Source organism: Eubalaena glacialis, chromosome 1 (genome assembly GCF_028564815.1).
Source record: "Eubalaena glacialis isolate mEubGla1 chromosome 1, mEubGla1.1.hap2.+ XY, whole genome shotgun sequence".
Lineage (NCBI taxonomy): Eukaryota > Metazoa > Chordata > Mammalia > Artiodactyla > Balaenidae > Eubalaena > Eubalaena glacialis.
This window is the reverse complement of record NC_083716.1, coordinates 179383826-179408349: the sequence shown is the minus strand read 5'-3', so window position 1 is coordinate 179408349 and position 24524 is coordinate 179383826. Positions and strand designations below refer to the sequence as shown.

The 24524-nt window shown below is 34.6% G+C and overlaps 2 protein-coding genes across 4 annotated transcripts in view; one reads left to right on the top strand and one right to left on the bottom strand.

Moving 5' to 3' along the window:
• Positions 1–24524, top strand: part of SLC25A12 (solute carrier family 25 member 12) — a 183961-nt gene that overhangs the window by 33455 nt on the left and 125982 nt on the right. The gene's annotated exons all lie outside the window — the stretch shown is intronic.
• The window catches only part of HAT1 (histone acetyltransferase 1), a 48136-nt gene that overhangs the window by 17490 nt on the left and 6122 nt on the right, over positions 1–24524 (bottom strand). For all 3 annotated transcript variants that reach the window (XM_061201950.1, XM_061201968.1, XM_061201959.1), the window contains 4 exons: positions 13519–13594; positions 9994–10114; positions 545–724; positions 149–270 (listed from right to left, as the gene is read on the bottom strand). In XM_061201950.1, coding sequence (XP_061057933.1) covers positions 149–270; positions 545–724; positions 9994–10114; positions 13519–13594 — 499 coding nt within the window. The remainder of the gene's footprint in view (positions 1–148; positions 271–544; positions 725–9993; positions 10115–13518; positions 13595–24524) is intronic.

The following is a 24524-nucleotide window of genomic DNA, read 5'->3' as shown; positions in this document are numbered from 1 at the left end:
AATGAAGGAAAACTCAAGCCTCATAAACAATAGTTTTTCTTTCCTGGGAAAAATATCATTATACTGTCCTAATAATTGGGCCGCCACAATTAAAATGCTGGCTTTGTGGAGGTAATAAGGTCTACTGTTGCTTTAGAACTGTACTTACACTAGAAAGTAGTGCCATCTTTCATCATCCACGTCAATAAAGCTAGCAGTTTCAATAAACCACATCAAAAAGGTCTGAAGCCTTTCATGATATTCTCGAAAGCCTCTACATGTCATGTCAGCCTAGGGAAAAAGCCAGGAAAAGTCAGGTGAAACTCATCACAGAGGTAAGTGAAAGTCTGTAGAACACAAAACTATTCTGTGGGAAAGTGTTTAGAAGTCTCAGATTAAGATGTGTACACAGACACACATACAAAACAGATCTTTGTTTTTAATGCTGACAAAGACTTGTTTCCTGAAGTTAGAATAAATCACTGAAAAAAACACATCAAAACAGGATACAGGTTTCAGGCAAATGAGGTACTTTCACCCAGGGAATACTTAGATTTATCTTTACCTTATAAATCTGAAAGGTAAAGTTTTCTCCTCCTGTTGGACTGAGAACAGAGTATGTATGAAGTAAGGTTCCAAATGGCTTGAAATCAACTTCTTTTTCCAGCAACGAAAGAAAATCATTCGTGTTTGTGCAAAATCCAGGTGGAATGATTTGTCTAATTTTGCCCTCAACATCATCTGCCTAAGGAATGGAGATTAAAGGACACAAAAAAATTAATAAATTTGACTTAGTTGAATATGCTTAGTTTTTCTGAAATGGACAAAACCCACAAAAATCACAAAACTTCAATTCACTGTTAAACTAAAGATGCAAACACACAGCGAACTGGGAAAGGATGAGTTTCATGTGTACGAGGTGCTGCCACAAAAATGTCAGATGAACACAAGTATAACACAGAAATAAAAAAGAGGAGGTGGGTAGCCTGAAATCAACTACAAGAATGAGGGCAATCCTATAGAAATTTCTAACATCATGTAGAAAATGCTGACCATGTCCCTTCAAGACAGTTTGAACTGGCCAAAACAAAAGGCTGCTTATTATTTTACATGGCTGCTTATTATGTTACATGTGTCAAGGAGAGTATATTATCCAAGACATGAAAGGATCACCAGCAGTAGTGAGGTGAGGCTAGAGTCTGACCAAACAAATGGCAACCTCACAATGAGCAAGTAGGTCATAACTCCCTCATACACGAAACTCAAAATTAAGATAACTTAAAAAATATACCCACTTAGGAAATACATAAATTATATGAATGGATATATTATCCACTCATCCTATAATGTGACACAATTTTTATAGAGTTGGATTTGTGACAGTAAAAAGAGGCAAGCCTGGACAACAAAATTAAACTCAGAGATTAAAATTATCCTTGTTAAATAACCTCAATGAATGTTAAACTATCAGCTGAGCAGACTTCATAATCCTTTTCAAAACCCCAAAAGACCACTTGATTGAATACATTTACTACTTCTCTTTAACCATGAATATTTGATGAAGTCTTACAATAAAGTATTACTGCTTCTCACCAGGCAATAAAACTTAATGAATTGGTCTCAACTTAACAAAACCTTATCCCTCAATACAGTCCCTAAAAGCCTGACATTACATTCAACAAAATGAGCTTGCATTCTATTCAAACTTTTTCCTGAACAATGAGGCCAGGTTTTTACTTAATGGAGTTTGCCGTGAGTTCAGCTGTAATGTTTGTATTGTATCTATTTCCACAAGGACTGACACAAGAACACTTTGTGTTAACTTACTAAGCAGCTCTTTCATACCGTTTACATGCATGATGGGTATTAGTTCTAAACCAAGACCCTTGCTACTTAGCATTCAAAACAGGGAAATTAAGATGCTTAGGACAAAATACACTACAAAAGGCTAATACAACATGCTACTAATTCCTGTCCTTTCAACCATCTTTTAACTAAGCAGAAGCAATGCACCTGCAGATGAATAGCACTTTATTATCATTCAGTTACATTTTAGGATAGAGAACGAAGGATGGAATTTATCACAAACAAGTTTTATTTTCAATGCTCTGGTACTACCAACATTTATATATAACTTGTTTATAGCTATAAAAAAAAAGCTATTATTTAAAAATATAGCTCTTTGACATTTTGCCCAACAGCTTATTTCTAATATGTGCACCAGTCCTTACAATCCATTCACCCTCAAGATCAAATAAACTGCATTTGACAGGACCACTTCTGCTTATTTTTAAAGTACTATTTGATAAATTATTTTTCCTTGATACTGCTATCTAATGTGAAGAGACCATCTTAAGCATATTTTACAGAATTTGTACAATTTCAATAATTACAAGAGGAAAGTGTAATAATAAGAGATAGGTTTAATAGGTCTGTTGTGTGGCAATTAAAATCCAAAGGAGCGATGGGTAAAGTAGTATTAATTCAAGTTTTAAAAAGTCAAGAAACACTACTTTTAAATGAAGAGGTTTACAATCTATCAATTTCAAAAGAAAACACTTCAAGGCATGTACAGTGTATATAATTTTAACTTTTAAAAACTTTCCCTATGTCCTGTCTTCTCAACAAGGCATTGCAAAGCATGATCAAATAACTTCACATATCAGGCACCAAATGTACTTCAAAGATTTCTCAGAAACTCTAAGTTTCAAGTAGCAGTTCAGATAGAAGATAAAGCAGCCAAAGATTTGAGCTCAACGAAGTTGAAAGAAAGTGTTTAACTTTCAGCCTTCAAAGGATACCTATTTATTGTAATAAATATCTTCAAATAAATATTTTGCTCTGGGCAAGTTTACACATTAAGAACTTTTACAGGGGAATAAAAGGCCAAGTTTAAAAACAAGGACTCTGTTACATATAATACATTAGAGAAAATGTATATGTATTACATAAAATACATAACATAAAACCAAACAGCTCTTCAAACCCAGAATTCAGGACTTTGCACCACTAAAGGAAAAATGTCTGCATTTCTCTATTGAATGGATTCTGCTTTAAGAAAAAAAAATCCTATAACTGTCATGTCTTACAGATCTGTACTCTTTTCTAAAAGAATAAATATATTTTAGTTCAGTTAAATATTCATTTTTCATATTGGATTACTGGCCAGACAATAAATTACCACTAGAGAAAACCCCCATATACTCATTTTCAATTGAATTTAGAATTAAAGATTAACTGAAACCTGTTAGTTCCAATGCTAGTGGCTAAAAGTTTAGATTCTGTTTCTGAAGATCCCTGAAAAATTCCCTATCTTCAAGAATATTCTAAACTTTAATTAAAATTATTTAAAAATACAGTTCTAGAAAGGATAAGAAATTAAGCTGACTAGATCAAGAATCTAGATTACAACCTGATATATTTAATAAGGATATGCCTTACAAATGTTTTCCTAACCCTTGGCAATATCTTTCTAATAAGGAAAGCATAAAAGTAACTCTTCTATTCAGGTCTTCTCTTAGGTGACTCAAGATGAAATATTTTAGATTGTATACTTTCTGACTATGGTCATCTCAATTTCCAATGTTCTGTACTTTGTTACACATGAGATGTTTCCATGAAGCAATTTTTACTATTCTTCATCACTGCATAAAGCAATGTACCTGAGACTAACTGGTAGTCTGCTATAATACAAATATGTTTACACTTGTACACGTGTACTTATCACATTCGAAAACCAAATTACCTCTTTAGTGTCTTATCTTAAACAGCAGCATTTGTCTAAATTTGTCTATGGTGCTTTAGTTTTGAAATAGCAATTTTACAGGCATGTTAAATAGTAGTACATGCTATCCTTTACTTGGCTAAAGTGGTGAAGACTTAACATTAACTATAATTCTAAGAATATGCTATAAAACAAGCAAAAAAACTCCATATCTACATAATTTGCTCAAGATATGCTACAAAAACAAGCAAAAACACTCCATATCTAAATAATGTGCTCAATCTTACATTCTCTGACAATATTTAAGCTGTAGAAGTTTCCGTATTGTTAGAGAAGTAGAGAAAAAGCGTGAATATTTCAACTACTGGAAAAACAAAGGTCACATTATGTTAATTTATACTGCATTAGTGTTTTGCAACCTAAACTCACAACAAAGTTCCAAGATAAAAATCTAAATACATAATTTTAAAGCTTTTTATGATACTTCATAAAAAAAATTACTCATTAAGAATGCTGACACCCTTATCAAAAAAAGAATATAGTGGAATATACTGAAATATTATTAGTCTACCAAAGAGTTATTTTTTCACTTCCTCAAGATGAAATTTTTATAAGTACACAGGATTTTTCTATTAAAAAAGCCCTAAGGAATCCAGAAAATTTTAAAAATCTGCTCTCATCTACTCTCAAATTCAATCCATATTAATGAGAGACAAGAATAAAATAGATGACTGAAATTCAGTTAATACAAACCTTATCCATGTATTTCAACTTTCTCCAACAAAACTTTCCCTAAAATGTTAGCAGTTAGAAAGACTGAACAATCTTAGTTACATACCCTTCCACTAAAAAGCAATGAAATTACCTCAAGAGAGGGCAGGAGGTATTGATAAAGGCAAAGATCAGGGACAACCATACGATGAACAAACCATCAGTGTCTGAATAATCAAGTTTATTGTATCGCAAAATTCAAAATAATTATGTTGTCTTTAAAAGAGGATGGCTAGTGGAGATGTTTTACAGGCATCTTAATTGTAACTAAAAAATTTCAGGTGCCACTGGAGAGCATGTAAAAGAAAAAGAATGGATGACGAAAGATTAATATAATGGCAAAATTCTAACAAGCAAATAACTTCTAAGCAGATTTGCTGTGGCTTCTGACCACCTAAAAGGGTATATTTTTCATATGCAAAAATAATGCTACATAGTAGAGCCTGCAAAACTCAATTATGATATATAATAACCTCAAAACAATACATCTAAAACAAAAATCTTGGGCTTTTCCCACTTAAATCTACTTCTCCCATCTTCCCCATCTCAGTGAATAGTACCACTACTGCTTAAGCAATGGGATCCTCCTCGTTCCTCTTTCCCTCATCAATCACATTTAATTCAACAGCAAATGCTATTGGCTCTACCTCCAAAGATATATCCTCAACCAGACAATTAATGCAGTGTGGCCTATACCACTGCAACATGCTGGTCTCCCTTCTTTCACTCTTGCCCCCTACAGTGTGCTCTCTGCATAGCAGCCAGAATCATCTTTTATAAATATAAACCCTATCATATAACCCCCACCTACTTAAAACCTCCAAAGCCTATCAACTACTCTTACTCCATATGACCTAGTTTTGCCAACCCCCTTCAACCATCTCCTACCTTTCTCTCCGTCACCACAACGACTTAACAACAGTGATCTTTCTGGACAACAAAAATGCCAGCAATGTTCTCATTCAGGGCCTCTGCATACGTTGATCCCTTCAGATTATTACATGGCTGTCTCCTCTTCATTCAGAAACCAGCAAAATGTTTCTTCATACATTAATGTATTTTCATACATATTAATTTGTTTATTTAATATTTGTTCACTGACTGCTCCTCTTGGCAAGAAGGTAAGCTTCATGAGAGCAGTGACTTTGCTTTGTTTGCCACTAGGTTCCTGGCATCAAGAACACAGAAGGCATTGTGAAATGAACATTCTCACTGCAAACTGAGAAGAGGCAAGCCCATTCCTCCCACATCTGCTACCCATTCTTTTTTTATAAGGGGAAAAAGAGGTTTCTGCTTGAACATGTAATTTAAATAAATGATCTTCGACCATGAAGCAAATAAATAGTCCTACAAAAAGGCATTATAAAAGATTGATTCCTTACTCCTAACATAGTACTTCTAAATGGAGAAAGCTGGTTTTCAAGAATGGAACAATTAGAAGTCAATGCAAATACATAGCTATTTTCACTGCACATAATATTTGAAAGATTCATCAATAACTAAGTCAATAGTTCCTTTGGAAGAAATCGATTCAGCACTACCAGCCGGAACTTAAAAAAAAAAACAAAACAAAAAACCCAAAACCAGCAAACCCCTCAAACAAAAGTGAATTTTGTACAACACAAGAAAAAAAACCCAACACTGCATTTTTAAAGAGTATCTAGCCAGGCTTGAAAATTTAACAGTCTAATAAGAAATATTTGATTATAAAAAGCTCCATTTTACTAAGTCTGTGTTAAATGCTAGTTTAGCTCCATTTTACTAAGTCTGTGTTAAATGCTAGTTTATCTAAGATTAAATCTTTTCAAGTATCAAATCACCACAACTACAGTATTATTCAGAATCACTTTTATATCTGCAAATTTTCAAAAATTTCCAAGGGACACAAACCACTGAATAAAACAAATATTAAGTGCAGTTACATATTATTTATCTGACAAGCTTAGTCATCTCAAACAGAGTGGGAAATGGGAACAAAAAAAAGTAAGTGCTCCAAGTATTTCTGACACTGAAGTTGAATAACAGATATAAGAGACTATTTTAGACCTCTTTATGCTATATACGATTCATGTTGCAATTCCATTAAGTTTACTAATATGGTATTTTTACCCATAAGGGGACTGTTTGCAAGAGGAAAGTCCCTCACACCAGCAGTAAATTGAGAGCTAATAGCATAAAAGTATGGGAGCAGGCAAAAATAAATACACATTGTAAAAAACAGAAATAAAAACTAATAAGCACAAGCGCCTGGGCCCATTTAGAACAGGTCATAAACAGTTCTATAATCACATCTTTTAAGAGGGTATTACTATATATTATGCATACTACGACTAAGTGATTCTCTCCCATGTACAATACGAATCATTTATTGATACTAGTTGTGGGACTTTGGGCAAGTCCTTTACAATAAAAGAAAACCAAAAAGAAAAAATAAATAATAAAAAGGGGGCAAATCAACCAATGCAAGTAATGAGAGAAGGTTTTACAATAAAAGGGTGGGGCACAAGGTTGGCAAAAGGCTTAAGTCAGAAATTTAAAGTTAGTTAAAGCCTTGATAAAGTTGGCTTCAATATCTTTAAATAGGAATGCCCAGGAACAGAACAAGTCTAAAATATATAATTTTTTGGGACTTCCCTGGTGGCGCAGTGTTTAAGAATCCGCCTGCCAATGCAGGGGACACGGGCTCTAGCCCTGATCTGGGAAGATCCCACATGCCGTGGAGCATCTAAGCCCGTGCGCCGCAACTACTGAGCCTGTGCTCCGCAACAAGAGAAGCCACCGCAATGAGAAGCCCGTGCACCGCAACGAAGAGGAGACCCTGCTTGCCGCAACTAGAGAAAGCCCGTGCACAGCAATAAAGACCCACTGCAGCCAAAAATAAATAAATAAATTTATTAAAAAATAAAACACATAATTTTCTGAAGGTCTCTCAGAGATTCACGTCCATCCCAAACATGCCAAAGACACTCACCACATCCCAACATCCCCCAAAGTTTCCAGGATCAACTCAAGTCCAAAATCTCATCATTTAAGTTATCTAAATCAGGTATAGGTGAGACCATGGGTATGATACATCATGGAGCAAAATTAAAATTCCTTTCCACCTGTGAAACTAGAAAACAAGTTATCACTTCTAAAACACAATGGCAGGACAAGCATAGGATAAAAGTTACAGACTCTGTCATTCCGAAAGGGAGAAAATGGGGACTTCCCTGGTGGCGCAGTGGTTGGGAATCCGCCTGCCACTGCAGGGGACATGGGTTCGAGCCCTGGTTCGGGAAGATCCCACATCCTGTGGAGCAACTAAGCCCATGAGCCACAACTACTGAGCCTGTGCTCTAGAGCCCGCGAGCCACAACTACTGAGCCCACGTGCCACAAATACTGAAGCCCACGCGCCTAGAGCCCGTGCTCCGCAACAAGAGAAGCCACCGCAACAAGAAGCCCATGCACCGCAATGAAGAGTAGCCCGCGCTCACCTCAACTAGAGAAGGCCCACACGCAGCAACCAAGACCCAAGGCAGCCAAAAAAAGAAGTGTCTTTTCCACAAATATTAAATAAAAAAAAAAAAAAAGGGGGAGAAAATGGTAGGAAGAAATAAGTCACCAGTACCAAACAATTTCAAAATCCAGCTCATCTAATCCATATTCCATTAGACCTGGGAATACTGTGGCCTGTGGGTCCACCCTCTGAGCCTGAAGCTCCACCTTCAAAACTGTTCTTCCTTTTTCTTGAAAGGTAGCACATGTTTGCAGCTGAATAGTGCTATCAGCCTGTTTCCTGCCTATAGAATTTTAGAAGTCCATTAGCCTTCCCTCATTCTGTCAGTCCAAACTGGCCGTGTTTCTGCTGATATAACACTCTCGAAAAACCTTGTGGGTAATCTGTGTATACCATGAAGGTTCATGTCAATAGACAAGACAGTCCTCCACAGATGTTCCCTGAATTCATATCATAGAATTCAATCCCTACTCCTGGCTTTGTTGAGATTACTGAGGAGAACAGTGAGTCACATGCCTATCTCTTCAGCAAAACAAGATTACTTAGCCATACTCTTGGCTTTCTCCCCACAGCACACTTCCCTGACAATGAATCTTCTAATTTTAGTGTCTTCAGAACAGGTTGAGAATCTCCCAAATCATCAAGTCCTAGATCTTTTTTGCTTAACAGTTCTTCCCTCAATTTCTCTCTTTCCTCTCACATTTTACTAAAAGCAAGAAACTAGGCCAAAGCTTCAATACTTTGTTTGGAAAACTCCTCAGCTAAGTATCCAAGTTCATTGCTTACAAGTTCTCCTTTCCACATTAATGCAGGACACAATTCAGCTAGGCTTTATACAACAAAGATCTCCTTTCCCCCAGTTGCCAATAACATGTTCCTCATTTCCTTCTGGGCCCTCACCAGAGGTACCTTTTACTGGACTGTTACTAGTACTAGAAGGCATTCCTATTTCTATCAACATTCTCTTTTATAATGATATAGTATGTATTCTCTAAGACGATAAAAAAGTTTTCTCTCCCATGTTCCTAACTTTGCTCTGAGTCCTCACCAGCGGAGCCTTTAACATCCATATTTCTACCAACAGTTTGTTCAAGGTAATTTGCTTTTTCTATCATGTGTCTCAAAATTCTTCCAGTTTCTACCTATTACACATTTCTAAAGACATTTCTACAGTTTTAGTTGTTACAATAGTATCCCACTTCCTGGTACAAAAATCTGTATTAGTTTCCTGTGGCTGCTGTACTAAATTATCACAAACATGGAGGCTTAAAACAACAGAAACGTATTCTCTCACAGTCTAGAGGCAAAATCTAAAATCAATATCACTGAGCTGAAATCAGGGTGTCATCAGGGCCACACTCCTTCCAGAGGCTCTGAAGGAGAATCTGTTCCTTGCCTCTTCCAATTCCTGGTGGCTACTAGCGTTCTCTGGCTTGTGGCCACATTACTCGGCCTCTGTGGTCACGCTGCCTTTGGTGGAGCCATAATTCAGCCTGCCACAGATGCATACGCTTCATACTCTCTGCCTTTACCCTCTTTTGGTTCATTTGCTTCAAATAGTTTTATAATGTAATCAGCTTAATTATCCATGTTCATAAAGGAATATATATTAGGAAATTTGGGATTAGAAATATAGCAAGAGAAATTTTAATAAGAAAATTGTACATGAAGTAAATGCAGAAAATTTAGCTAGTTCCCTCCATCTTATTTAACTTTTGGGAAAATAAGTACTTTTAATGTCCAAAATAAAAAACGAAAGTTGTTAAATAAAATGCAGCTCTGATCAAGTGAAGGTTTTTATGGAAAAGGTCCACTCAGGAAACAGATCAGGCTAAGAACCATGATCACAGGGTTAACTGGAATGACAGGCAGACAATCATTTCCATAACTAAATATTAAATATGTGGTTTTAAAGCTGCTATATAACAGATTCTCTCCTCCCTCAAACCTTTACATCTTATAAACTGTTTTATACTCAATTGGAAAACAGTTAAAAATAAATTTATTTCTGTTCTTACCTCTACACAGTCAAAGTTCTCATCAACTTTAGATGCATATTCAACACGGAACATTGTTGACAGGCTACCAGCAATATAATATAACAAGATCTTCAGACCCTTGTAACCAAAAGCAGTTTCACTAAAAGGGGAAAAACAGCAGTAATTTAAGACCCGAAAATGAATCTTTACAAAGTCATGACAAAGTATTAACCCTACATATAAACAAGTTTAACTTCATGGGTAGTTTCAAGATTTTAAACTATACTTATTAAAAACAAACACACAAACAAAGCATACTGTAATGAAACTGTGCCTCCGCTTTCCTCATTTATAAAATGAGAGAATAATAACACCTACCTCAAGGATGTTTTATGGGTTAAATGAACAAGTTAATACATGTAAACTGTGTATAATATTGACTGGCACATTGTACAAGTATACTACAGCTACTGTTGCTGCTCTTACTGTTGCTACTACTAGGAGGCATTTCAAATCAGAGACAAGTAATGTTAAACTGATTCCTGGCTAGGCAAGCAGCTAAGACGTAGCCTTAGCCCAGTGCTTCCAACTTACCACTTGCATCCATCACCAACATCCAGAGCTGCTGAAAGTGGTGAGTGATAGTACCTGTCTGATCACACCCCACTTATGAACTCAGAAAGCAGATTTGGAGCTGCTGCTATTTTTTTCCCAACCTTGCTCCCCGCTACCCATCTACGCCTTGCTATTCCCTTTTTCAGCTTAAAAAAAGTCTTCTGGGACTTCCCTGGTGGTCCAGTGATTAAGAATCCACGCTCCCAATGCAGGGGGCATGGGTTTGATCCCTGGTAGGCAGAGATCCTGCACACTGGGCCAAAAAAAAATCCAGAATAGGTAAATCTATAAAGACCCAGGGCTAGGGAGGGTAGGGGAAAGTAAGTAGATTAGTGACTATCCAGGGCTAGGGAGGGTAGGAGAAAGAGGGAACAACTGCTAATTGGTCACAATAGGAATTCTGGTGAGAGTGATGAAAATGTTCCAAAATTGGCAGTGGTGATGATTGCGCAACTCTCAATATGTTAAAACCCATGGAACTTTACACTTTAAAAAGCTGAATTGTATGATAGAGGCTTTTTTTTTTAAGGTGAATACTGAAAAAGAGTGCTTAAAAGAAGCAGTGTCATTTCCAGGTTTCTGTCTAGGCTACCAAAACAAAATATGAGCAGTGTCCATTCTAGGACTCTGAAAATTATATGTAGTAGAAAGGAGTGGCAATGACGCTAGGATCAAGATCAATGTCATGGGTCCCAAGATAGAGTTATCACGATTATGTGATTGTCATCTGCCTACCTTAGAGGAGGGGTATGCAAGCACACCACTTTTAATGACATGCAAAGTGAGTGTGCAAAATGCCATTAAGAAGCGGTACCTGTGAAACTAGATCCTACTCACTAAGATATTACCATAGGAAGAGATTTTAAATAGCAGTAAGAGGAAGAGAATAAAATAAAAAGCTCCTTAAAGATAGAGATACAAAGAGAAAGCATTCTTATTTTTATGGTGTAATAAAACCTGTTTAAAATATGAAAGGCTCAAATTTTGGCACAAATCAATATATAATAAAATTCAGTTATTAATACTTAAAAGCACATAAAATGCCTAATCTGATGTATTAATAAGAAATTCTCAAGAAACTTGTTCCATGAAGAGACATTTGTCAAGTTAAAAACACATTAAATAAATATATCCAAAATGTTGAAATAATGCATAGAGAAAATAGCAATAAGAGGGAATATTTTAAATGTCAACTATGTCTAAACACCCTTTCCTACAAAAAAAACCATGGTTCCTTGAGAATATGCCCGACTCCAGAACTAGCAGAGGAAGTACAAGGTGAATGTGGAACACCTTATTGTATCACAAGGTAACATGTCCTCAAAATGATGATGATATATCAAAAGGACTCAAAAGCGAGTTTGAAAGAAGAGCCACTTGTTGAATCTGGGATAATTTGAGCATCAAATTAATAACAGTAAAAGATTATAACCCATTAAGTTAAAAAAAGAATCCCTGAGTCTATTCTGATATAAACAATACATAAGGGGAAGAAGAGAAGCTGTTTTTTATAGTAGAATGCAAACTAATAACTGCTGAAGGTGTGGTAGAGTTAGAAAATCGCCATTTTACAATCATAGTAAAATACTGACAGGAATCATTAACAGTTTTAAAACTACTGAGCGAAAGTTTGATGGGAAACAGGATATTTTCACTCTCAGACTATCTCCCCACAGATTACATATAAATAACAAAGAAAAGCCCATTAACCTTTTAGTGGAGAAACCTGGCAGATACCTCTAAACTTAATGACCCAAGTTAGCTTAACCAACAATGGGACAAACTGACATCATGGACTTTCTGATATGACACACTGAGAAGGACATATACAACTTCTGTTGTGGTACTACAAAAATATGCATTATCTGAATTTAATCATGAAGAAACAATCAAACGAGTCCAAAATGGTTTATAAAACTAGCCTATTCTCTACAAAAATGTCAATGCCATGGAAAACAAAGTCTGAGGAACTGTTTCAGACTAAAGGGACTAAAGAGAGATGACAACTAAATGCAATACGTGATTCTAGATTGGATCCAGGATGGGGAAAATTGTTATAAAAGAATTACTAGGAATCAACTGGCAAAGTTTGAAATGTGGATTATATTTTAGAAAACAGTACTGTATCAATGTTAAGTTTCCTGAGTTTTGATAATTCTACTATGGTTACTGTCCTTGTTTTTAGGAAATACATACTAAAGAATTTAGGAGTAAGAGAAGATATATCTGCAACCTACTCTCAAATGGTTCAACAACAACCTATCAATATATTTATATAAGAGAATGATTAAAGCAAATATAGCTAAATGTTAACAACTGATGATTGTAAAAGGATATACAGAATATTATTCTTGCAACTTACTGTAGATTTGAAATTTTCTTCAAAATCAAAGTTTAAAAAACAAAAGGTGACGGACTATTCTAATAATGTAATGAAGGTATAGGAAATTAAAGAATTGTGCTGAATAGCCCAGGACGTATCTTTAAAGTTGCTTCTGAAAATAAATTTCTCTTAATTGCTTATTTGTCACAGAATAAACCTGAGCTTTCCAGATTTAGGGGAGTGTTTTCTAAAAGAAGTATAGCAAAATGGTAGGAAAAAAGGAGTAGTAGTTATGAATATGGGCTCTGCAGACAGACTGACTAAATCTGAACTTCAGCCATTCATATGTCCTTAGGCAACTATCCAATCCCACCAATGTTAATGTTACAAATGATAATACCATTGCTAAGATTATGAGAATTAAATGAGATAATGTACCTATAGCACTAAATGATAGGTATTATATAGTAGATTGGTGTCTCAATGTAAAAAATGCCATTCTAATATATATTTTAAAATAAATTACATGAAAGATAACAGTAAAGAAAATAAAGTCTCATTTCTAAATTAAAAAAAAAAATGTTTTTGCCATACTAATTTGACAAATATCTTACTAAGTTACTTACTCATCCCCAAAGAGTTGATGGGTATATTCAGGAAAGAAAGTTCTAATGTCATTCTCAAGATCTTCAGGAAAACGAACTGTTTAAAAGAATAAAAAATATAAAGATATTAACAATATTAAAGATGACAGGTATTTCCAGTTTGAGAATTTCAGTATAACTAGGATACAGTCAACATTTTTCTTACTTAAAATGTCACTTTTCCATTATATGATTTACACTGGATTCTCATGAGAAAAACAAACAATGAAAATCAGAATATTACTTTGAGTGCTTCAGCGTCAAAACCTTACTGATTCTAAGAATTAGAAAACTAGGCATGACAGAGGCATCTGATTTAATTTTTACTTTTCTGGTATGTTTATACACAATGCAAAGAGTAAAAGAAAACAAAACCACAAAAGCACTTTGAGATGAGAAAAGCTACAGTACAAAGGAAACAAAAACAAAGTGCTACAGGAAACATTCTGAGAACAAGAATAATCTGAGTTTGAGGAAGCTCATAGCATCACATCATTCTTTATGACTGCAAGATGATGATGTTTATGTTGTTCCTAGTTTTTTTCCTTTTATTTTTTGCTATTAAAAGTAACGCTGCAATGACATCCTTAACCGTGCTATACTTTTACAAGTATACACAGGGTAAATTCCTGGCAGTACAAGTGCTGAAAAAAGTACTGAAATATTTTTGCAAATACTGCTTAAGTGCCCTTTAAAATACCATAAATACACACCAGCAGCTACTTAAACTCCTTTGTTTCTCCCATATCCCTGAGAATACTCTGTACCCTCAACTTTAATTTCTACCAATCTAAGATGGAAATGGGTATCCTGTTATTTTTATTTGCATTTATTATGAGTACTGATATTACTGGACTTTTTCCCAATATAATTTATCTTATGAAGAAAAACTACCAAAAAAAAAACCCTTAAGCAATTGAAGAATTAAAAGATAACTGCAGATGAAAAGTTTCTAACACTGTCCTCATAGAGCAGGTCATTCACAGGGTGCCAAAGTTATCATCTAGCAGCTTACTGATTTACAAAAGGAAAGACAATCTTTTTCACTGTAGAGATCTGGTGGTCACCATCTTTCCAAGTGATCTCAAACTTAGAATCACTCATTGTGGGACAGACCAACAATATGTGCCTCTTGATTCAATGCAACATAATGCATACAGTATCACCTATGAAGTTTTCTTACTGAAAAATTTTATCCTAGCTCTAATCCAGCTTTATATACTCCAATTTATAATACAGAAGTAGGGGAACAAATTAAATACCAGCAAAAGGAAACAGACAAATCCAGAATGCAGATTTGTTTAATAATTCTATGTAATGACTTTATTCTTCCAAATAAATCAATGGCATAGGGAGGGAAAAGTTCCATGGGTAGGAGGGACTGTTCTGGATTAAAAGAGATTAAAGAAACACCCAACACAATGCCTGATTCTTGAGTGGATTCTGGTTTAAATCTTTTTTTTTTTAAGCCACTGAAGACTTTCCAGAACAACCAGGGAAACCAGAAAATTTCATGATACCAAAGAATTACCACTAATTTTCTTAGGTGTGATAATTGTATTGTGGTTATATATGTGCATATTCATATATTAGGACATGTGCTATGAGCAAATGCATGATGTTCAGAAAGCTACTTTCAAATAATTCAGCAAAAATACACACACATTAAAGCATATATGGAAAATGTTAATTGTTAAATCTAGGTGTAGGATATACAGGTATAATCCTATTCCCTCAATTTTTCTGTGTTTGCAAATTTTCGTAACGAAAATTGAAAGAAAAAAAAGGCCTGGGCAAATACAGCAAAATGCTAAGATTTGAAAAAGCTGAGTGATGGAATCACAGATATTCATTAGTTGCTTATATTTTTTGCATGTCTGTAATATTTCATAATAAAAAAATAAAGTAGTCCAATATGTCTAGATTCATTAACCTAAAAGTTCCCAACTACTGCATCTCTAATACTTTAAAATGTCTGGAAGTCTCTAGAAATTATTAAAAATTAATTTCAAGCTACTGCTTCTAACATATATAGCACTTTGGTAATGATGGGTAAAGAGACATGGATAGAGAAAAAGACAAGTAATGAATAGGAAAAGTGTCGTAAGGTTAGTTATGATAACTATTTCTATAATTTGGATTGGCCTTCTTCCAATACCCACTCCTGTCATCCAAATTAGTGAGGTTTTACTATTTTAGCATGGAATTTAGTCCACAGAAGATAGGAACTAAAAGAAAAAGTAAAGTGATGAATCTTTTAGTTAAAATGAAGTAAAACTCAAATAGCTTAAGGCAAATATATACTTAAATATTTATTGACTTGAGCAGATTTGATTAGATTTTAAATATAAGAATCCAAGAGAAACTCTTTAAAACCAGTGCTATGTAGTTAATAAAGGATTCTTTTACTATCCAATAAGTGAAGTTTTTGTATCAGTCCTTATCGTGAAACTTGAAATATGAAAACTTGTTCACCATACGACCTTTAACCACACTGGGCAGATTTCTAAAAAGTTGCCTATAAATTCCTGGGATTACACATTGAGAAAATACCATGGGTTAAACCTGATGGAGATTAGAATGAAAGTAATCTCCTCAAAAGAGGGTTTTTAAGGTAAAAAGTCCTGGGCCTTAGACAAAAGGAACCAACAATTGGTGCTAGGGGCACAAAGAATGGAGGTTAGTCCTTTTAATAGACGTGACAAATGTGAGTTTTCTATTCTCATTTTAAAAACCCTCAACACTTATACAAATGTAGTAATTACTACGAAAGGAATGAAACCAGACCTCTAAATCTGCCTACTCTGGGCATATCAAATAAACAGAATCGTAAAATATGAGGGCTTTTGTGTCTGGCTGCTTTCACTTAATATGTTCTCAAGGTTCATCCATGTTGTAGCATGTACTAGTAGCTCATTCCCTTCTCATGGCTGAATATTATTCTACTGTACGAGGATGCTGTATTTTGTTTATACACTCATCAGTTAACGAACATTTGGGACTATTTGAATAATGCTGCTATGAACATATGTGCACAAGTTTTTGTGTGAAATACATTGTTATTGGATATACAATTAAGGAGGAGTCACACACAAAATAATAATATGTTATTAATAATATTATTAGTTGTCACTTGAACATTTACTGTGTGCCAGGCAATTTGTTAAGGATTTTATAAACATTATTGTAGTTAATCCTTGCAAGAGCTATACAAGGTAGGTAACATTACTACTTCCATTTTACAGATGAATAATGCAAAAAAGAATAATTTGCTCAAGGTTACAAAGTTGGTAATAGTGAGTTTAAGGTTGACTCAATCTGACATATATATGTACATGAGAACACATACGAAGTGCTGTTATGTCACTAAAGCAAGAGAGCAAGCAAGCAAACCAAATATCAAGCAATAGGAGAATGATTAAATAAATTATATAAATGTGAAATGGTTTATATAATCATTAAACATCATGTTACTGAGATATTTGGTGACAGAGAAAAATGTTCACAATGTACCTACAGTTAAGTGAACAGAACATGACACTGTGACCTGAATTTTATAAAAGAGAAATAATATAAGTGAATAAATAATATAATTTAAAAAACTAGAAAGAAATATCCCAAATTACAATACTGAAGTAGTTATTCTGGGTGACAGAATTACAGGTTTAATTTTAATTTCTTATATTCTTCAGCACTGTTCAAAATTTCTGCAAAATATGCATTATTCCAATAGAGAAACAGACAATATAAAAACTGAAGTAATTTAAAATAAGCACTAAAAATCTTCTTTCCAAGAAAAATTATGTCACTCACATCTGTGGAGAAAAATGGAAGATCTGGGCCTGGAATACTAAATGGCACCTTATTGCCAACATAGGACCTGAAATGAATTTTCTTTTTGAATATACATCCTATTGTTTCTACTCCTATATATATAGTTCCTATATTTCCCAGTTCTCAGAATCACTTCTGTAATTTTTGGAGGGACAAAGAAGCATAAAAGAAGATACATTCCACATATGTCTTATTAGCCAAAAACAAAATTAAGAAATCACCAATGCATGTTAATCAATTTTTAAAGTTTAATTAAATACTTAGGCGTTTAACATATGTACAACCCACTGACAGTTGCTCATATTGCAGATATAATGGGTTCTAGCTCTCAAGCAGCTTCAGAGATGCCACATATTCCCCATTGTATCTAGTTGTACTCTAGACTATAAGTTTATTCATAACCCTGTGTTCTTTAAATAACTGAAATCTTAAGTGCTTTGGCCAACATATATTTTCCTGAGTATACTAAATTCCAGAGCTATGGCAGAAATAACACATGAGCCTAGAACATCTCGTTCCAGAAAGTAATTAAAAAACAAAGTAATCAAATAATAAAGAGGACATGTAAAAAAGACACAGAAGCCAACTTGATCTGGCCTCCCACTGGTCAAGTCAGGGACAAATTGACCACCAAAATAAATGATAGTAACAGGTTATAATTCATTAAATAAAATAGGAAATAAATGAAAGAATTGAAAGTTTAATGAAAAACTGATAGGATGCAATGAGATCTGCACATCACTTCTGTGATAGTCCTACCAAAGATGTACAATCCGAAATAAACGATAAGCAAACATGTGCCAAACCCAAATTGAGGGACATTCCACATAATAACTGGCCTGTAATCTTCAAAGTGTTAAGGTCAGGAAAGTCAAGAAAAGACTGACAACTGTTCCAGTCTGAAGGAGACAAAAGAGACAGCCTGGAACACTCCTTGAGATATCCTTGAGATATCTACATGATTCACAGATTCACTTTACTTAGCATCTACTCAAACGTCACCTTAGTTGTAAGGCCTGATCACTCTCTATTTTCTCCATAACACATATCACAATGTGTCATGTATTCAACATGTCTGTTTCTCATAACAAGAATGTAAGTTCAATGAAAAGAGGGACTGTTTGTATACTGCTCTATCTCTAGTGCCGAGATAAGTGCCTGTCACATAGTACACCTAAATAAGTATTTGCTGAATGGTAGTAAACTTAAAACAAAGATCATCTCAGTAGAACTAACAATACACTGTATTTTTGTAATTGGTTATAGGGCTTTTTAGTAGAATTTAAAAGAGTATACTGGAGAGTAAGGGATAAGGGAAAACAAAACACACACTACATAGGAAAAGAGGAATGAGAAAGTGTAAGGAAGCAACAGAAAAAAGATGACAAAAGCAACAAACAATAAATGTAATGGAGATAAACTGGCTAGATTAAAAAAAATTTTACAAATCAAATCCAATATGTTCTCTATAAACGACATGCCTAAAAGGAATGACAGGTTAAAAGTAAATGGAAGGACAAAAAAATGTAGCATGTAAACCACAAAACCTGAAAATGCAATCTAAATTGTATTAAGGCAAAAAAAGCATTAAATGGCCTAAGAGGACAACCTCTTCAAAATGATTAAGGTGAATTCTTTCAAGCCTTTAAGGAACAAGTATACCTAATGCTTTAAAACTGTTGAGAGTAGGAATGGTAAAGTGGGAAGGCCATGAGAAATAGTTACAAAGAGTACAAAAGCTGACCTTCACCTCCCCTAAAAAGAAAGCAAAGAGGAGAAAAACACAGACCAAGCTCATCTATAAACAATAATGTAAAAATATTTAAAGATAATATAAAATAGTCTTCATCAAAACAAAATATCTCGGGCTTCCCTGGTGGCGCAGTGGTTGAGAGTCTGCCTGCTAATGCAGGGAACACGGGTTCGAGCCCTGGTCTGGGAGGATCCCACATGCTGCGGAGCGGCTGGGCCCGTGAGCCACAACTGCTGAGCCTGCGCGTCTGGAGCCTGTGCTCCGCAACAAGAGAGGCCGCGATGGTGACAGGCCCGCGCACCGCGATGAGGAGTGGCCCCCGCTTGCCGCGGCTGGGGGAAGCCCTCGCACAGAAACGAAGACCCAACACAGCCAAATAAAAATAAATAAATAATAATTAAAGGTGCTAATAATTTAAAAAAAAAAAAAACAAAATATCTCGAGGTATTGAAATGCAAGGATGGTTCAAAATCTAAAGATTAAAAAATAAAATTATTTAAATGTTATGTTTTACATTGTATATAAGATAATATAATCAAAATTATTTCCAGGGAAACCAAAATGGCACTCAGTAAACTCTAATATGCATGTTTGAATAAAAACTCTTGGCAAACTGAAAAATACTCTCCAATGTAATAAGCCAGGATCATGTTTAGTGGAGAAATAACGAAACATTATCATTAATTTAAGGAAGAGGAATGACGGCTATCATTTTTTAACACTGTTCTGAACGTGCTAGCCAACGCTAGCAATTGAAATTGAAAAATGTAAGAGGTATATATAGAAAAGAAAGTGAATTTACTAAAATGTTCAGATGCTACGATTGCATGCTTGAGAAAAACAAAGAAAATCAACTGAAACCACTCTCCAAAACAGTAGAAGAATCCAGTAAGATTATCTGTTTCTAAAATATATTAAAACAACAACGACAACAAAAATATATTAAAGACAAACAACTCAATTAACAAATATGCAAAGGATCTGAACAGATACTTCTACAAAGAAGATACACAAGCAGCCAATAAGCACATGAAAATATGCTCAATGTCTTCAGTTATTAGGGAAATGCAAACTAAAACTGCAGTAAGATGTCATTTCACACCTACTAGGATGGCTATATATAAAAAAATAAGAAGTGCTGACAAGGATGTGGAAAAAGTGAAACTCATACATTGCTGGTGGGAATGTAAAATGGTATAGCCACTATGGAATATAATTTGGCAATTCCTCAAAAAGCTAAACATAGAATTATCATAGGACCCAGCAATTCTGTTCCTAGCTATATGGCAAAAGAACTGAAAACAAGGACAACAGACAACTATATCTTGATGTTCACGGCAGCATTATTCACAATTGCCAAAAGGTGGAAACAACCCAAGTGTCCATCAACAGATGAATGAATAAACAAAGTGTGGTATACAACAGAATATTATTCAGCCATTAACAGGAATGAAGTTCTGATACATGTTACAACATGAAACATTTGCTAAGTAAGTTGAAAATATTATGCTAAGTAAAATAAGCCAGACACAAAAGGACAAATATCCCACTTAAAAAAATATCTAAAATAGGTAAATTCATAGAGATAGAAAGTAGATTAGAGGTTACCAGGGGCTGGAGGGAAAGGTGAATGGGGAATTACTGCTTAACAGATATACAGAGTTTCTGTTTGGGGTGATTAAAAAGTTTTGGAAACAGATAGTGGTGATGGCTGCACAACACTGTGAAGGTAGTTAATGCCACCTAATTGTATACCTAAACATAATTAAAATGACATATAGAAAAAAAGATTCACTCTTTCTACAGTATCCCTAGAGCACTGGACCCGTGTGGGAAAAGTGTGCCTATCAATCCCTCACACACGAAGTGAAAATAGCTTGCTATGGGAGAAGAATCTTGGGATAAACCTTAGTGGAATTATTGGTATGCAGTCAAGAGTTAAAGTTATCCCATGTGTCTAGTACAAGCCTGTCACATGGTAGGTTTCAATAAACATTTCTCCAGAGAAAGTAGAAGGGGAAGGGAAAGAGGGAGATAGGAAGAAAGGTTGGTTTGAGGGAAGCAAATTATTGTTGCTGACTGTAAGGGATTAGACTGACCAAATAACCCAGTCAATTTTAGTTCTGTCAAATATGTATAAAATTTATGTAAACTAGATTTTGATGTGGGAAAAAGATATATATTAAAAATTATTTTCCATAGTTCTCCCATACACAATAAAGATAGAAAATATAATGGACGAGGAGATCCCATTTATAATAGCAGTAAAATAGATGAAATACCTTGGAATAAACTTAAGAAATGTTTATCATCTGTACATAAAATTTAAAACTCCACAGCTAGACATAAAAAAAGACCTGAATAAATAGAAAGATATTCTTGCTATTAGAAAGGAAGATTCAGCAATGTAAAGATGTTGATTCTCCCCATATTAAACTTAAATTTTAATAGGATCTCAATTTTAAAGAAATCAACCAAAGATCTCTTTGGAACTTGATAAAATGTCCCTCTAGAAGAAGACATTAGAGAAAACTTAGGAAAACTCTTAAAGAAATGAGTGGGACCTAGTCACACCATATACTAATCACAACGTTTATTGTAACAGTACACTAATGGCTCAGGGAAAAAAAAAGGCCCCAAAGTAAACCCAAGAATATATATAATACTTTAGTATGATTAAAAAAGAAATTTTAATTGTTGAAGACAACAAATCAGCAGCTAGATAATTGACTAAACCATCTGGAAAATTATAAAGCTGGATTCCTACCCTATGCCTTATCAAGATTCAAAGGTTTCAATTTAAAAAAAGAAAAAAAATCAACAAATTATTAAAAGAAACAATAGATAAATCTTTTCATAATCTTAGAGCAGGAAGGACCTTTTTATAAGACACAGTGAAAACTAATAAAAGAAAAAGAAATTTCCTTAGATAAAAAATTTTAACTTCTACATAACAAACTCACCAAAAGTCAAAACGGGGGAAAAAGTACTTGCAACATATGACCAAAGAAGGGCTGATTCTTTTAGAATATAAAGGATATACTTCTCTTAGGATTAAAAATCAATTTTAATTATCAAATCAAAAAATGGTCAAAAACAGTGGGGAAAAAAAACCTCAGAAAATAATGTGTTGGCAAGGATGTGGAGAAATTGGAATTTTTCTGCACTGTTGGTGGGAATGTAAAATGGAGCAGCAACCACTGTGGAAAACAGTATGGAGGTTCCTCAAAGAATTAAAACTAAAATTACAATATGATCCAGCAATCCCACCTCTGGGTATATATCCAAAAGAATTTGAAGCAGGATCTCGAAGAGATATTTGCACACCCCTATTCACAGCAGCATTATTCGCAATAGCCAAGAGGTGGAAGCAACTCAAGCGTCCATCAACGGATGAACGGATAAACAAAACGTGGTATATACATGTAATGGAATATTATTCAGCCTTAAAAGGAAGGAATTCCTGCCACGTGCTACATGGATGAATCTTGAGGATACTATGCTAAGTGAAATAAGCCAGTCACAAGAATACAAATACTGCATGCTTCCACTTATATGAGGTATCTAAAGTAGTCAAATTCTAGAAACAGAAAGTAAAAAGGTGTTAGCAAGGGGCTAGCAGGAGGGGGAAAATAGGGATACAGAGTTTCAATTTTGCAAGATGAGAAGGTTCTGGAGATCAGTTGCACAACAATGTGAGTATAAATGCTAAACACTACAGAACTGTATACTTAAAAATGGTAAAAAATAGTAAATTTTAAGTTACATGTTTTTCACTACAATTGCAAATTAAAACAAGAAGCTATTTTTCACCCATCACAGGGGCAGGGTGTTCTGCTTTGTTTTTTTTAATGATAATATGCAACACTGACCAGGGTATAGGTAAAAAGGCAATCTCAAATTCTGGTGTAAGCACAGGTACTTTTTTGGAAGGCAATTTAGCAACGGCTACTAAAGTAGAGTATGTTTGTAACCCTTTGACCTAGCACAGTGGTTCTTAAACAGACAATTTTACACACAACCCTCAGGAGATGTGACAACGTCAGAAGACATTTTTGATTGTCACAACTGAAGGAGAATGTTACTGGCATCTAGTTAATAGACAAGGAATGCTGCTAAACATCCTACAAAGTACAGAATAACAAAGAATTATCTAACCCAAAATGTCAATAGTGCTGAAGCTGAAAAACTCTGATCCAGCATTTCAATTTCTAGCCACACACTCTACAGATCACTCACACAAGTGGGTACATACATATGCAACGATATTTACTGGAGAATTACTTTTAATAGCAAAAGAGGAGAAGGGCATCTCCCAACAGAGAATACTTAAGTTATGATACAGTCATACTATATTAAATAATTTAAAAGAATGAGGTAGATCTATATAGTTACAAGGAATGATATTCAAGATACTATTAAGCTAAATAACAAAACAGCCTTACAACAGGATCCTGGTTTTAGAAAATTAATGTATGTACAAGAAAAAAAAACTTAGACCAGTATTACCTTTTTAGTGAGGCGTCAGGGCACCATTATCTGTCACTTTCTTTGTATTTCTGTTATGTTTGTACTGTTTTAAATAATAATAGCTAACATTTATTGTGAATTTCTAAATCAAATTGTTTAAGCACTTTACTTGTATTTAACCTCATATTTAATCTTTACAACCACTATACAGTAAGTGATATTAACTCCATTTTAAAGATGAGAAACGTAAGGAATGGAAAGTGATGGAACCAGAATTCATGAGTTTATAATTATTTTTTAAATAGCTTTATTGAGTTATAATTTACATCCCATAAACTCAATTGCTTTAAGTGTATAATTCAATGATATTTAGTGAATTTAGAATTCTGCAACCACTACCACAATCTAATTTTAAAACACTGCCATCACCCCCAAAACAAATCTCATGCTTATGTGTAGTCATTCTCTGTTCCCACCCTTGGAACCAGGCAACCACTAATCTTTCTGTCTCGTGGATTTGCCTTTTCTGAACATTCATACAAATGGAATCATATGGTATGTGGGCGGGGAGGGGGGCTGTCTGGTTTCTTTCACTTTAGAATGTTTTTGAGGTTCATCCATGTTGTAGCATGTATCAGACCTTCATTCCTTTTTATTGTCAAATAGTATTCCATCACATGGATATACCACACTTTGTTTAACCTCTAACCAGCTGATTGATATCTGGGCCATTTCTTTCGGCTATTGCGAATGATGCTGCTGTGAACATTCATGTACAAGTTTTTGTATGGACAACATTTTCATTTCTCTTGGGTAGACACCTAGGAGTTGAATTGTTGAGTCATATGGCAAATATATATGTTTAACTTTTTAAGAACCTGCCAAACTGTTTTCCAAAGTAATTGCCTCATTTTATGTTCCCATCAGGAAC